Source organism: Odontesthes bonariensis, chromosome 3 (assembly GCF_027942865.1).
Source record: "Odontesthes bonariensis isolate fOdoBon6 chromosome 3, fOdoBon6.hap1, whole genome shotgun sequence".
Classification (NCBI taxonomy): Eukaryota; Metazoa; Chordata; class Actinopteri; order Atheriniformes; family Atherinopsidae; genus Odontesthes; species Odontesthes bonariensis.
In genome coordinates this window covers 45,040,784-45,057,416 of record NC_134508.1, presented here as the reverse complement: position 1 = coordinate 45,057,416, position 16,633 = coordinate 45,040,784, and the positions used below count along the sequence as shown (strand labels likewise).

At 43.0% G+C, this 16,633-nt stretch overlaps 1 protein-coding gene across 2 annotated transcripts in view; it reads right to left on the bottom strand.

Moving 5' to 3' along the window:
* LOC142377620 (contactin-2-like) overlaps positions 1-16,633 on the bottom strand; it is a 100,342-nt gene that overhangs the window by 65,009 nt on the left and 18,700 nt on the right. For both annotated transcript variants that reach the window (XM_075461916.1, XM_075461917.1), the window contains exon 2: positions 5,425-5,561. In XM_075461916.1, the coding sequence (XP_075318031.1) occupies positions 5,425-5,485 (61 nt within the window). In that variant the 5' untranslated portion in view covers positions 5,486-5,561. The remainder of the gene's footprint in view (positions 1-5,424; positions 5,562-16,633) is intronic.

The window sequence follows — 16,633 nt, the reverse complement described above, 5'->3', positions numbered from 1 at the left end:
TCACACACTCTGCCAAACATACTCTGGTGAAGATGACCATACTCCCTCTGTTTGATTATGGGGATGTAGTCTATAAAATGGCTTCCAAGTGTGCCCTTAACTGCCTGGATGCTCTCCACCACTCAGCTATCCGTTTTGCCACTGGTGCACCCTTTTCCACCCATCATTGTAATGTGCATAAACTGATAGGCTGGCCCTCCCTCCACACCAGGCAACTTCATCATTGGTTTCTATTTATCTTCAAGACTCTTCTGGGCAAAACACCTTAATGCCTCTCCAACCTCTTGCACCTTTCCCATAATAACTACCACCTGAGGTCCAATGATTTCATTACTCTATCTATTCCAAAAGCCTGCACTGTCTTCGGACAGAATTCCTTTCGTTTTGCTGTAGAAAATGATAGGAACTCCCTTTAAAATTCCCTTAAGCTTTCAGCTTTCCCATCACTCCATATGTTTAAACAGAAACTACAACATTCCCTTGTTGACTGTTGTATGTGTTGACTCCCCTTCTGCTCTCTCTCCATTTATTCTAGTAGTTATTTATGCTGTTTTTAACTTCATTGTGTCTTCATCATTGGTTGCGTGTCTTGGACTCATGTGTACTGTTTCTTTTCATCTGTTTTTGTTTTGTTTTTGTCTTTGTCTTCAAAATACTTAATTTATAATAGAAAGATTAAGACATGATAAATTTGAATATAACAATAAAAATGGGAAGTATCTGGCAAACCAACTAAAACGCAACAAAGAAAGAACTATAATATTTGTAGTTAGGGATTCAACAGGGAGGCCAATGTTCTCAGCCCAAGACATCAACAACACTTTTAAATTGTTTTACAGTAAAATATACATGAACATGATCATGAAATAGATGTATCGGAAATTGATTATTTCTTAGACATTCTCAACCTTCCTAAAATCAAAATTGATCAAGCAAATATCCTGGACAAGCCCAACCCTAACCCTCACACAAGATGAATACTTTAAAGGGACACTATGTAATTTCTTCCCCCATCTAGTGGTGCAATTTTATTTTGCAAAGTCGAATGAATTTGCTCTCTAGCGCCTCACGTTTTCAAATGTGCGTTGCAACTTCTTGAACTACGGCAAGCAGAATGTGTCAAGATTCAAGAAGCTATAGCTTCAGACTCAAGGTCCATACAAACAAAAAGACATCAAGACACACAGTACAAAGGATTACATAACACACATACAACAACACTATGAATACAGATGACATATTACATGTCAGATAACATAAGTTGACATAGCCTTTGGTGTGCAAACAATGCAATTAGTCATATTCCGGGAGTTACCAGAAGTGACGTCGACGCAGCGTTAGCATTAGCAGCGTTAGCATTAAGCAGCATTAGCAGCGGTAAATAAACTCCCGGTAAACTTACAAACTTTCTAATGCCTCGTTTTGTGAGTTAAGAGCCTATGTGTACTACGGCAGAAGTTTGGAAACAATCAATGCATTATTAGTGGGATCACTTACCAGATAAAATCTATTTAGCATTAGCGCCAGTAATAAGCCATTCGGCGGAAATGACGTCACAATGACGTCATTTCCGCTTGCAGGCCTGGCGGAGAAATCGCGATTCGAAGTGCTTTATGTCTGGAATTTCCCCTTGGGGATTAATAAAGTATAATTGATTGATGTCCCTCTCGGCACTTCGTCGTTTTTCATAGACCGGAAGGACATGGCAGCCTCCATAGAGCTTGCCCGCTCTATGTAGATACAGACAAGTTATTCTTCACTCAGGAGGATAAGTGAGATTTTTGACAGAGATCATTTTACACCAATGAGGACTAACTTATGAATGAATATGTTGATTTGAGCTAATAAATGACTTAATTTATTACATAGTGTCCCTTTAAGGCACTCAACCAAATGCCAAACAATAAAGCACCTGGTCCGGACGGCCTCCCTGCTGAATTCTTCAAACATTTCTGGAATAATTTTTCTATCACTATTCACGAAAATGTGCCAAAAAAAAATCAAACATAACCCCAACCTACAACCAACTGGTTTCAATCCCTGGACTCTTAAACACGCAAATTCTATTGGAAAAATAATAAACCAAGGATCAAACTCGCAACATTACAAAATAGTTAAACAACAGGCGGTCTAGAGGCACCCAATTTTGAAATTTATTTTCTTGCCAACCAGTTACAGTATATCTATAAATGGATTAATCACACAACACTGCCTCAATCATGGACAGAACTAGAACAAGCACAATGGAAACCCATCTTAAAATCCGGCCTCCCATTTCTCAACACAGGTTTAAAACTTCACAGTACGCTCAACAAAACAGTAATCTCGACAGCTCTGACAGCTTGGTGGAAAATCAATAAGATCTTCAAATCCACATGAACCCCCCCGCAAATACACCCCTATTTGGAATAACCCGAACTTCACACAGAAAAATTCACCACTAGACTTCATCACCTGGAAGGAAAAAGGAATCCCACATCTACACCACATCTCTGCACAGAGCAGATTGAGAACTGTCTGTCAGAGTTTGACAAACGCTTTGAAGACTTTGCTTCCCTGGAGCCAGTCGCCACATTCATGTGGGAAGATGCTGAGGTTGATTCACTCTTACAACACTGTTTCACCTGAACTCGCCTGCAGTGGGGGATGAGACAACACAGGCTGACATTCAGCTGAAGTCCAGGGCTCATGGACTTACTCATCATGACGAAATGTGCTACCTCCTAGGGCTGGGCGATATATCGATATTTAAGATATATCGATAGATTTTTAAATAAGATATGGAATTAGACCATATCGCATATATCGATATAGTTCAAATTTGCGCTGTAATACTTGCTTCAGGCAAGCCGTTGATCAGAGCTCTCTGCACTGCTTCCCTCGCTCCGGCTCCGCCCCTCCTCTCTCATGCACAGAGGGGGGAGGGGGAGGAACACACCGGCACTCTTAAACAAACATGGAGAAGGCAACAACACCTGCGGAGCATACGGAGGAGAGCCCCTTGGTTGGTAAAAGAAAAAGCAGTGGCTCAATCATTTGGAGATGGTTCGGATACAAATTGTCAGACGAGCAACAAAACCAAGCTATATGTAGGGAGTGCCATAAGCACATTGCAGCCAGTGGTGGAAGCACTACGAATCTTTTTTATCACTTAAAAACATGGCACAAAGCGCAATATGAAGAGTGTGTGAAACTGCGCGCTGCAGCAGCCACAGGCACAAGCCGTCCCCAAACTGACAAAGCTCCAGCCCCAAAACAAAGCTCACTGCAAGCTTCATTTTCCCGCTGTGTGCCGTATGAGAAGAAAAGCGACAAGTGTCCTTTCACATTGCCAAAGACATGGTCCCTGTTGCAACAGTGGAACAGGTCGGGTTCAAAGAGCTAATTAAAAAGCTGGACCCGAGATACGAGCTTCCCAGTCGCAACTATTTTGCACGAGAAGTATTGCCAAATGTATAGTGAAGTCAGGCAGAACGTTGCGGACCGGCTCGCTAACGTCACCCATTTTGCGTTGACCAGCGATATGTGGTCAAGCAGAACCTGTGCGAACCTTATATGAGCAGTATATGACAGTTCACTTCATGCAAGACTGGGAGATGAAAACAGCTTGGCAACTGGTTGAGACTGTTCAGATAAGCTATTAAATTAACAAAAATAAACAGGTAATCTCAAGCTGATGTTTAAAAACGTTTTTCTTAAACTGAGCACTTTATTTTGTTATCTCTTAATATATAAATGCTGCCCTCAGAAAAAGATTTACTTATTTTATTTTATAGGCTAATTTTATTTCAGATATTTTTTTATTTAAATGTGCACCTTACGGAGCTTTGTTATACAGTGTTTACATTTTATAGTGAGTTTTCAATAAAAGTACTCGTATTTGGCTTTGACTTTGACTGAGCATTTCATATCACAGCTCTCACTTTGCGGAAAAAAATATCGGGATATATATCGTATATCGATATTCAACCTAAATATATCGAGATATGACTTTTGGTCCATATCGCCCAGCCCTACTACCTCCTTCACTGCATCCACTTATTGATGCGAGTCAGCCTTTTCTCACATGAAGATTATTAAGCCCAAATACAGCTCCACCATGACTGATGATCATCTGGAAGCCTCCAATCAGTTTAAGTCATCAGAGTAAAGTAGTGACCCTAAATGCATTGAATTGTATTGTGCCATAAGGGTTCATGCTGTTATGGACTGCATAACTGTATGTGTTGCAAGGTACACCAAATATATTGTGTAAACAAAGTATACTTATATATATATATATATATATATATATAAATAAATATATATTTAGCATTTTTTTTTAATCTAGGTAGATCATTTTGACCTTGTCATTTTAAAAGTAGCTTGCAAGCCCAAAAGTGTGGGCACCCCTGGCCTAGAACAATCTGATTTCCCTTTTAGATGAACGTGACATAAGTATGATTCAACTCAGATCAACTCGGAGTTCTGCATTCTCTGTTTCTCACATATTTCCATTTTTGCTGTTCTCTTAGAGACAGAGCCAAATTAAGTTACTGACACAGTGTTTCTCTGTGACCTGCATTTAAAAACTGAAATCTTATCATGTGAAATTCTGAAACTGTGTATGTGTGTGCACGTGCGTCTACTTTGGCGTGCATTTTTATGTCCAGTTATGTTCCAAAACTGTTCAAGGATATTTGTTAATAATCTTTTAATAACCACTAAACTAAACCCAATGATCGCTCTGCAAAATGCTTGTTTGGCAGTTTAGTGATGTTTGGAATGCAACAAAAAAACTGAAAATGAATTAATACACTGATATTTACAGAGCTGATATGGGTCTCGTGTCTATAAATGATATGTTGAAATGACGTCAATTCACAGACAGACTTTTTATCCCAAAACGCCTGAACTCCGGTTCTACTCATAAACTTAAACCATAAACTTTAGCCAAGCTAAAACTAAACTTACTCGTGACATTAAAGGCATGGTTGGTAATCCTGTTCAGAAACACATTTTGTAATACTGGGTGAAATGGTCCGTCTGTCCTGAGAGAAATCTATACAAGATGTATTTAGAAAAAGGGACGAAAATAATCAGACCTCTGTGGCAGCTGCAGGACTGAGAAAAAGCTGACCAATCCGAGATCAGCGTCCCGCTGATCTCGGATTGGTCGCCTACAAAAAACCAATCAGATGCCTCTGCTTTCTGCCTACGCCCCCCTCTGCCGGCTCCCTGCTCCGTGTGCGCATGCGGTTCTACCGGCTTTGGATGACGCACTGACGGAATGGGGAGGGGGGGGTGGAGCTTAGAGGAGGGGACACTTTCAAATCTTGCTAGCTCTCTTGCTAGCTCTCTTGCTAGCTCTCTAGGATTACCTACCATAGCTTTAATTATTAGCAATCAGTCTAATTAGAGACAAGTGTTAAAAATGAAACTTACTTATCGCCACCTTCAGGGCCACTGAGCTGAGAACAAGCAGACGCAGCAAGGCCTCCATCATACGGATGCAGCTGGACCACAAACTAAAGCTGGCCTTATCACTCACAGGGCAACAGCAGGAGACGCCCAATCTGAACCTGTGCAGAAAACAGGACAAGATGGCATACGTCAAACACCAATAGGAAGGAGCTAAATCAATTAATTAGCTTGTATCGACACTCAAAACACAAGATTACATGCACATCAAGACGTTAGGAAACTGATGTTGTGTTGCAGCCCCACTTTATAACAGATGACCTTACAAAGAAGCATGTGCTCCATAATGAAGTTGAAAGAACTTTTCAGATCCCCGTGTAGCTATTTAATGGGGGTGATGATCTGACACTAGCATTTTCACAATACACAGAGGACCAGATGCATGCAACTCAGGCTACGGCTACACGAAAACGAAACGAGGTTTTTTTTGAAAACGGGTACGAAAATTATTGCGACCACACGGGGAAGCTTCTGTGTCCTCATGGAAACGATGAAAACGATGCAGTACACACGAAACACCTCTAGGTGCGCTGTAAGCCACCCCCACCGGTTACACCAGAACAATAGAAGAAGCAATGCGCATGCGTGTACGCCCCTACTTCTACCAGCGCGAAGTTCACGTTGTTCCTTCAACAGCCGCCGTAGTTAGCAGTGTCTGCAGCAGTGCTGCTATCAATGTTGTGGGGTCCATGATGATCGCTGTCTGTCCTTGTTGTGTTGTCTTCTTCTTCCGGATTTTGAATGGAAGCCACTTTTTGTTCTGATCACTGACGTATGTGTATACGTCACTGCGTTAGCCATGTGGCTGTGACGCAGATGTAAACAAATCCGTTTTCGCTGTAACAATGGAAACGAAACGAGGCCGTTCTCAGATCTTCCCACTCTGGAACCCGTTCTCAAAAACTATCGTTTTGGGGTAGTGGGAACGCCGGCTCCGTGTGGCCGCGACAGCCAAACGATAAGAAAAAGTATCGTTTACAGTGAAAAACGTTTTCGTGTAGCCGTAGCCTCAGTGTAGTTTCCAGATTGTCCTGTCCTCTTAACCCCCTGAAAGTTGAGCCCAGGCAGGGCTGGACTGGGACCAAAACATCGCCCGGGCATTTTTTGGCCATGGCGGCCCACCATGAATAGTTATACGATCACACAAGTAATCTCATCACTTTCTGTGAAAAATGCAATTAAATCCTAACACTAATGTATTCATTTAAATAAATCTCCTCACCTTACAAAAGCAGTTTTTTCATTAAATCGCTCTTCTCTGCCACTCTGTCAATCACTGTGTCAGCATCAAGGGACACAAGAACATCTTTCTCGGTGGCCATCAACATAAAGACTTCCAGTTTGCTGGCAGAAAGGCAACTCCTCAGTCTGTGTTTGATACAGCGGAGGGTTGAAAATGACCGAAAATGACCGAGGCAGGAATATTAATTTCGTATTTCTCCGGTTACCTACCAATCCATTTCAGCAAAGCAATGTTTCACTAATATTACATGGGCAACTGTAACCTGTAACACCTGCAAACAATATAGTTATCACAAGCTAAAATAACACTGAACACTTTGGTGTCTACATGAGAGAGTCATAAACATTAATGTCATTGGGTATTTGCAATATCTGCACACCAGTCAACTTTACATAAGCCTACAAAATGGAATGGCACTAGATACGTTATAGCCTTGCCTACATTAATGATGGTTTAAGTACTGTAATGCTAATGACAGGCACATGTCACTTTTACACCTTCAAATAAAGTAAATCTACTTATAGCATTAGTTGAAAATAAAGACTGAATGATCTCTGTGACAGAAACGCGCACGCGCAGACACACACACACACACACACCACAGTCGGTGACCACCTCCTAACCAACAAGGTTGTGCAAAAAACAGGCTTGGCTTTTTATTCGTGTTCCAGCCTGACTGGATGAAATAAGTAAGAATTTCAGCATGATCAATTCCCCCCATACTGATGTAGTGAAGATGTAGCCTACCAGTCGTTTATCTATAAATACCTCATTTAAGTCTCCACGCACACGGAGAGCCCTCAGTCCTCCCATTATAAAAACATGTCGTCATTCTGCTAACATTTCGCCTCACATTAGCCTACTTCTTACCGGGCTGGCTATTCTGACCTCCTCAATCTGTCCCTGGGTCACATCTGTCTCCTCCTCCTTCTCCTCCACCTCTGAATCCACCTCAATAGCTTCTTCCTGTGTTTTGCCTACACTGTTCTACGGAGACACTCGTGCACTGGGGGCTGCTGATGTTGACGGCCCTGGCCCTGCACCTGATGGCCCAGCACCCGGTGCTGTGGTCGTGGTGAAAGCACTTGCAAACATGTCAGTAAGCTTCGCACATTTTGCTGCTTGTAGGCTTTTTAGCCTTTAATCTCGCAGCTTCTGTGCACCACCCTTTCGTTTCTGTTGTTTGTCCATTTCGGTTTTTGACTGTTCTCTCCTAGTCCGTTCAGCCCAAATGGTAGGCCTGATGACCTGTGTCAACGGTGAGGGGAGGGGCGGGCCAAAGAGGTGCTGAGAGATTTCATTGGACTAGCCCATATCTTCGAGAAATTCTACCAATGGCCGCATTTTGTGTTGCAATTACCGTCACTGCCGATAAAATAATAAAAAAATAAAAAAACATCACCGGCCCTCGAGGGGCGTCGGCCCACCGTGAAAATGCCAGGTATGCCAGACTGTCAGTCCAGCCCTGAGCCCAGGGTCCAGGGTGTACCCTGCCAGCGAGGATTCTGCAGGCCCCCCCACAGTTGAGCTTCAGCTAAAAGCTACTTAGAACAGGGCCATCAGATGTCAAACCTCAAAAATTTCATTTGATCAAGACTTTTTGAAGATTTCCACACCTCATCACTTCTGCAAAAGACAGTTTTTTTCTTTATTTTGACTACACATCAGCCACAGGACGCGTCTGTGGTTACACAGCTCACAGTGGGTTCCAACAGCTGAAACACCATGATACAGCATAGGCCAAGTTACACAGACTCATTCCATGTCACTATGTCATGCTGAAGGGAGGTAGATAAAATCCTGTAATATCAGTTTGAGTTGTTTTACAAAAGCAACAATTTGCTCTTCTTGTGGCCCTGTTCTGAGTAGCTGTTAGATTGAGCTAAGGAATGAGTCATGCCTTTAAAGGACAAGACCGTTTTTTTGACATTGGGCCCTTGATTTCACATTATAACATGATGTTCTACTCACCCCTGCTTGTTGTTGGTAATTTGGAGCTGTTCCGAAGATATTCGAGAGGCGTCTGGCTGCTCTCTTGAGATATTCGGCCATGAAACGGTTTCCTATGGGCAACGTTATACAGGCACAAACTGAATTTTAGCCGAATGAATAAATAGGCAGCAGGTCTGTGGGCTGTCTGTGGTAGTAGCACGACGATGACGTCAGTAACACCCACTTTACGACAAAAAATCAAAATTACAGTAACCCGGATTTTTTTAAGTAAGCGACGCACCTCCACGTTATCAGTGCTAGTGTACAGTAATTAATAAATTATAAACAGCATAGTTTGTGCCTGTATAAGCTTGCCCATAGGAAACCGTTTCATGGCCGAATATCTCAAGAGAGCCGCCAGACGCCTCTCGAATATCTTCGGAACAGCTCCAAATGACCAACAACAAGCAGGGGTGAGTAGAACATCATGTTATAATGTGAAATCAAGGGCCCAATGTAAAAAAAAACGTCTTGTCCTTTAAAGCTGCTCTGGGGTTGTACTTCATAAAAAAATGGATTAATCAGACTAAAATAACAAAACGCTTCCTGTTCAGATCTAAAAACAAAAAACAAGTCCAGCAAAGATATGGAGCAGCTTATATGCACTCCAATGTGAGCCTGGCACCAGCCAATGTAGGTAATTAAGCCATTCACTGACTGACCACATGCTGGTCAGTTCAACAGCTCCTGTTAAGTAGATAGGGGAAAAGGGTAATCATACTGACCCATGTTGAACTGTGAAAATGGCCACAGTACCCAGCTAACTGCAGGAGTTGCTTCCTGAACCATCCATTCTAGTGTTCCATCCACTAACAAGAGGAGTGTGGCATCAGTGAGCTGGATGACGTCAGGCACACTGTGGCTGATGTCATCGCAGCACAGAAAAGCACCTTCATTGTAGGAGTCAGAGACCAATAGTCTACAATTTCATTTCACCACTTCTTGTCTGGATAAACTGAAGACCATTTTCTGAAGCGCAGTCCACTTGTATACGCTTTGTTAGAAATGAAGTGAGATCAAATATGAGGGTGGCTGAAACATGTCAGACACACACAAAAAACTGTCTTACAAGAGAGCCGTTGTTGAATTTAAAATGTCACATGAAACAGATTACTGGAGACAGCATGCACTGATCAATAACCTGGAAGCAAATGTCTTATAGAATAGAAATAGAAATAGAATAGAAAAATACTTTATTCAATTCAAATTATTCAAATGATCATGCTGTGCTTGGCCAAAAACATATTAAACAAAAACTACCACCTGGATCGTTTCTTCAGCTGGTCAGGCTGAGGTTCAGAAAAATCTAAGATGAAAATGTTACGATTCACGACGTTCAAACTGTGTGGCTGGATCGGGGAGCATGAAAATCATTTTCATACTTGGATGGAACACCACAGTCTGGACCATAACCCCACTGATCTTTGGAATGTGTGGAGGAAAGTTTCATGAAGCAGTTTGGCTCTCTTTGTCAATATAAGAAAAAATAAATTAAATGGAAACACTACTTTATTTATCTTTCTTTATTTTTTGAGCAACCATTACAAGCTTTCATTATAAACACTTATTGCTGCTGGCAGGAAGCACCCCATGCATCTCTCTGTATGGTAGCAGAACTGAAGAAGCCTCTGGCTGAACACACTCTTCTGTTTCAACACTATGGCTATGTTCGAAACCGCATACTTCTCCTACTTCTCCTACTACTCCTACTAACTTTTTGAGTTCGTAAGTGAGTTTGAGTAAGTGAGAAGTTCCCGGATACTAGATTCTCCGAAATGTTGGGTATGCATCATGAGGTTACTACTCATACTGAAACTACCCAAGATGCAACGTAACGTGACGTCGCCGATCGTCATTTCCTGTCAAAACGGCAGTTTCAAGCTAGCTACAACGAGGGTAGGTTCACTTCCTGTTTTTAAAACAAAAGCACCAATTGTATCGTAATGGCTTTCCCTATGATAAAAGGCAACGAGTATTTCGTGGGAACAAAATTGTAAACAGCTGGTATTTTGTCAGGTTTTCAACACGTTGGGGATATAAACGACTACTTTCTCACCTGAAAATGTTTCAAATGTTGCTAAAGTTTACAGAGTTTAGAGCTCAAGTGAAATCAGCTTCAGGCCGGCTGATTTCGGCTCGGGCAGGAGCGAAATGCATTGTGGGTAAATGCTCTGCATACTGGCTAATCGATGAGTATGTAGTATGAAAGTATGCTGTATGGAAGTATGCCGTATGGAAGTATGTAGTATGTAGTATGCGGTTTCGAACACAACCCATGTTATGTAGAGGATGGTCAGTGTTGTTGTTCTTCTTTTAACAACCATCTCCAGGGGCTCCGGAGCAGTCCCCAGCACAGAGCCAGCCTTCTTTATCTTTTTGTTCTGCTTCTTTGAGTCTCTGGTGCTGCTGCCCTGACAGATGCTGCAACGATTGAACTCTCTACAACAGACTTATAGAAGGACCTTATAGACTTATAGAAGGACACTGAAGGACCTTAGCTTCCTCCAGAAGCACAGTCTGTTATGTCTAGGGCTGGGCGATATGGACCAAGAGTCAAATCCCAATATATTTAGGCTGAATATCGATATACAATATACATCCCGATATTTTTTCTGCAAAGTGAGAGCAAATGTTCAGTCAAAGCCAAATATGACATGTCACAATTGGTTTTATTGAAACCGGCTATTTCAGTTGAACAGTTGCAAAGTCAAATGAATGGAAAAAACTATAGTCTATCATGATAGCTAAATGTCTGTTACCTTGATGATATCAACAGGCTAACCAGCATTTTAAAGTCATAATTACCACCTTTACCAGCTGTAACATTAAAGTGGTAACCACATCAATGCATCACTAATTCTTATCTAATAATCTAATAAATATGGTTCTGAAATCTGCCATTCTGTATTGTAAGTGATTTTACTTTTAGCACTTTAAGTTTTGTTTTATTCATTTATTTAACTTCTATTTAACAATTAATTTAACATAACATAAATCCCAAAGCTGCAGACAGACACACAAAGGAAAATAAGAAAAAACTACCATTTTAATGTTTTTGTTGATTTCTTACAACACTGCACTCACCAATAGCCAAGTGTAATCTGTGAGCGAAGCACTGCATCCTCAGCCACTCATTCAGCTCAACCGCTTTGACCATGTTGCTTCCGTTGTCGGTTGTTATAGCAACCAGATGCTTTTCTTGGAGTTTCCAGCTTGAATTGCGTCTTGCAAGGCCTCAGCTATATGTTCACTAGTGTGATCCTGGGGGAAAGAACTTGTTTGGAGACGCGCTGTTTTCATCTCCCAGTCTTCAATGAAGTGAACTGTCACGCTCGTGTAGGGCTCATATGTCCTGCTTGACCACATATCACTGGTCAAGGCAAAATGGGTCATGTTAGCGAGCCGGTCAGCAAGGCTGTGCCAGACTTCTGTGCACATTTGTGGCAGAGCTTCTCGTGCAAAGTAGTTGCGAATAGGAAGCTCACATCTCAGGTCCATAGTTTTCAGTAGCTTTTTGAATCCGACTTGTTCCACAGTTGCAACAGGGACCATATCTTTAGCAACGTGATAAACTTCTAACAGTCTGGATGAGTTTACTGAGGCTGTCACGTCCTACATCAGTTTCTGTGAGGACAGTTGTGTACCATCACGCACCACAGTGAGGTACAACAACGACAAGCCTTGGTTCACAGCGAAGCTCAGACAGCTAAGGCTGGTGAAGGAGGAGGCGTTCAGGAGTGGAGACAGAGGCAGATTCAAAGAGGCCAAGTACAGGTTTAGCAAGGGGGTGAGAGAAGCTAAACGCCTGTACTCTGAGAAAATTCAAAAACAGTTCTCAGCCAACGACTCTGCTTCTGTCTGGAGAGGACTCAGGCATCTGACCAACTACAAGCCGAAAACCCCCCACTCCCTGGACAATCTTGACCTTGCCAACAGCCTGAACGAGTTTTACTGTCGTTTCGAGAGACAATGGGACAGCCCTGACACCATCCCCCGTGACACCATACCCCAACCCCAGCCCACCAGCCCCATCTCCCCCACCATAGTAACGACTCTCTCCTTCCTGGAGAGAGACGTCAACAAGCTCTTTAAGAGGCAGAACCCCCGCAAAGCAGCTGGGCCAGACTCTGGCTACGGCTACACGAAAACGTTTTTCACTGTAAATGATACTTTTTCTTATCGTTTGGCTGTCGCGGCCACACGGAGCCGGCGTTCCCACTACCCCAAAACGATAGTTTTTGAGAACGGGTTCCAGAGTGGGAAGATTTGAAAACGGGGTCGTTTCGTTTCCATTGTTACAGCGAAAACGGATTCGTTTCTGCGTCATAGCCACATGGCTAACGCAGTGACGTATACACATACGTCAGTGACCAGAACAAAAAGCGGCTTCCATTCAAAATCCGGAAGAAGAAGACAACACAACAAGGACAGACAGCGATCATCATGGACCCCACAACATTGATAGCAGCACTGCTGCAGACACGGCTAACTACAGCGGCATTGTTGAAGGAACAACGTGAGCTTCGCGCTGGTAGAAGTAGGGGCGTACACGCATGCGCATTGCTTCTTCTATTGTTCTGGTGTAACCAGTGGGGGTGGCTTACAGCGCACCTAGAGGTGTTTCGTGTGTACTGCATCGTTTCATCGTTTTTCATCGTTTTCGTCTGGACCTGTCTTTACAGCAGCGTTGCCGTATGGCCGCAATAATTTTCGTACCCATTTTCAAAAAATCCCTTGTTTCGTTTTCGTGTAGCCGTAGCCTCTGTCTCTCCCTCCACCCTGAAGCACTGCGCTGATCAGCTGTCCCCGGTGTTCACAGGCATCTTCAACACCTCACTGGAGACATGCCACGTACCAGCCTGCCTCAAGACCTCCACCATCATCCCAGTCCCCAAAAAGCCAAGGATCACAGGATTCAATGACTACAGACCCGTCGCCCTGACCTCTGTGGTGATGAAGTCATTTGAGCGCCTTGTGCTTTCACACCTGAAAGCCATCACAGACCCTCTCCTGGACCCCCTGCAGTTCGCCTACAGAGCCAACAGGTCTGTAGACGACGCAGTCAACATGGCCCTCCACTTCATCCTCCAGCACCTGGACTCCTCAGGAACCTACGCCAGGATCCTGTTTGTGCACCTGCTGCATCTACACCCTCCAGAGATGTTTCACCATCGTTCTCTTCTCCACCGTCACCCAGGAGATTTCCTGATCACCTTGAAAGCTTGGTGAAATCGGGAATTAAAATGGTTCCTCTCACGCCAAACATGGCAAGATCAAGAATTCTATCCTCAAAGAATCATCGAGCCCCTATCCCTCCCCAGCCTACTCCATCAACCAAAGCCCCCCCAGCTTGGCCCCCACCACCGGTGCCCACAGCTGTCATTTCCAACAGCGTCAATGCTGTTGTCTAGGACGGTAAGGGCCTCTGTGTTGGTAAACACCATCTCAACCAGAGGTCCAAGGATGGAGTGAAGAGAGGGACAATCAGACTGTCCAATCAGAGAAATCTTATCCATATCCCTTGCAAGAACACAGCGTCCAGTTCAACTATAACTAATCTCAAACACGCAGTACTCAATGTCAGATCTTTAAGTAACAAATCATTCTTAATTAATAGTTTTATTTCCTCTCGCAATCTTGATTTTATGTTTTTAACTGAGACGTGGCTCGACAAAAACACAGCTAATGCAGTCCTGATTGAGTCTAGTCCACCTCACTTCAATTTTGTGTCTGAAACACGAGAAAACCAGAGGGGTGGGGGTGTTTGTGCCATGTTCAGGGACAATATACCCACCCACAAGCTGTCATTTGGGTTTTTTTCATCATTTGAGTATGTGTCATTCAAAATGGAGATAAAACAATCTTACATACTTTATATCACCATTTATAAACCACCACAGAATTGTTTTATTGATGATTTTACTGAACTACTTTCAATTGTGTGCACTGCTTTTGACTGTTTAGTCATAACAGGGGACTTGAATGTGCATGTGGACGTAGCGCATAACAAGGAAGCTAAAGAGCTCACTGCTGTCCTTGAAATGTTTGGTCTAACTCAGCATGTGACTGAGCCCACCCACAACAGAGGGCACACTCTAGATGTGCTCATTTCAAGGGGTGTTGTTATTTCAAACGTGAATGTTGTCGATGTTGCTTTATCTGATTTACCATTTCTGTGTTTTCTTCGACCTATCTACTTTACCCAAATCAGCAGCTGGGTCTGCAGTTTTTCGGGGAAGACTCATAAATGACAGCACAGGGACGCAGTTTATGGAAATGATTAGGTTTGAGAACACCCTGTGTTCCGATGTTGATGATCTGTTGAACTCTTACACATCAAGTCTCTTAAATGTTTTGGATACCATTGCTCCTGTCAAGGTTAGAATGGTTAAAAGTAGGCAAAGGGCGCCATGGAGGAAAGAAGAGTCGGTCAGGGCACAGAAAAGGGAGTGCCGGAGAGCCGAACGGAAATGGCGCAAGTCAAAGCTCCAGGTTCATTATGAGACTTACAAAGAAAAGCTATGTGTGTTCAACCAGACTTTGCGTAGAACAAGGGAGAGTTATTTTTCTGAAATCATCAAAAACTGCAGTAACAACTCTCGTGTCCTGTTTGCTACAGTAAACAGATTAACAAACCCTCCAGTTTCACTGCCTTTAGAACTCATTTCTACATCCAAGTGTAATGAGTTTGCAATATTCTTTAATGACAAAGTTCAAGGCATTAAAAATGCAATAATTTCCACAACACAAATAACTACTCTGCAGCCAGCTAGACACCTAGAGCTGACACATTTCACACCTGTTACTGACAAAACAGTCGAAGAGACCATCTGCAGTCTGAGTTCATCAACGTGCTGCCTTGATGAGTTGCCCACTAGATTCCTAAAGTCTGTGCTGAGCAGTTTGTTACCACAACTCGCTCATCTAGTCAACATCTCACTCCAGACTGGAACATTTCCAAATGCCTTAAAAACCGCTGTCATTAAGCCTCTTCTAAAGAAGAGCAATCTTGATGCCACAGTACTGAATAACTACCGGCCCATATCAAACCTGCCATTCTTAGGCAAAGTCCTAGAAAAAGTTGTATACCAACAGCTTAGTGACTTTCTCCTGTCTAACAATGCTTTTGATACTTTCCAATCAGGCTTTAGGCCCCACCACAGCACTGAGACAGCTCTGATCAAGGTGACAAATGACATCCGCCTGAACACAGATGCAAGTAGAGTCACAGTCTTAGTTCTGCTGGACCTGAGTGCTGCCTTTGACACAGTTGACCATGTGATCTTATTACAGAGGTTAGAAGACTGGGTGGGAATCTCTGGTCGTGCTTTAAACTGGTTCAAGTCCTATCTGGAGGACAGAAAATATTTTGTTGAAATTGGTAACTGTGTCTCAGACCAAATGGCTATGACCTGTGGGGTTCCCCAGGGGTCAATCCTGGGACCCGTATTGTTCAATCTGTACATGCTTCCATTAGGCCAGCTAATACGCAGCTATAATGTGTCCTACCACAACTATGCAGATGACACTCAGATCTACGTGTCACTGACGGCAGGAGAACACGGGCCTGTAGATACATTGTGTCACTGCATGGAACAGATCAGTGTGTGGATGCAAAACAATTTTCTCCAGCTAAACTCAGACAAAACTGAAATCATTGTCTGTGGCCCACAGAAACAAAGAGAAAGTGTTATCAGTCACCTTGAGACTCTCTCTCTAAAACTTAATAATCAGGTTAGAAATCTCGGGGTAATATTGGACTCAGCCACATTAAATCAGTAACATCAGCAGCTTTTTACCACCTAAAAAACATTGCCAGAATCAAAGGAATAGTGTCTAAAGCAGACTTAGAGAGACTGATCCATGCGTTTGTCTCCAGCAGGTTAGACTGCTGTAACGGCCTGCTCACTGGGCTCTCTAAACGGGCTGTAAGACAGC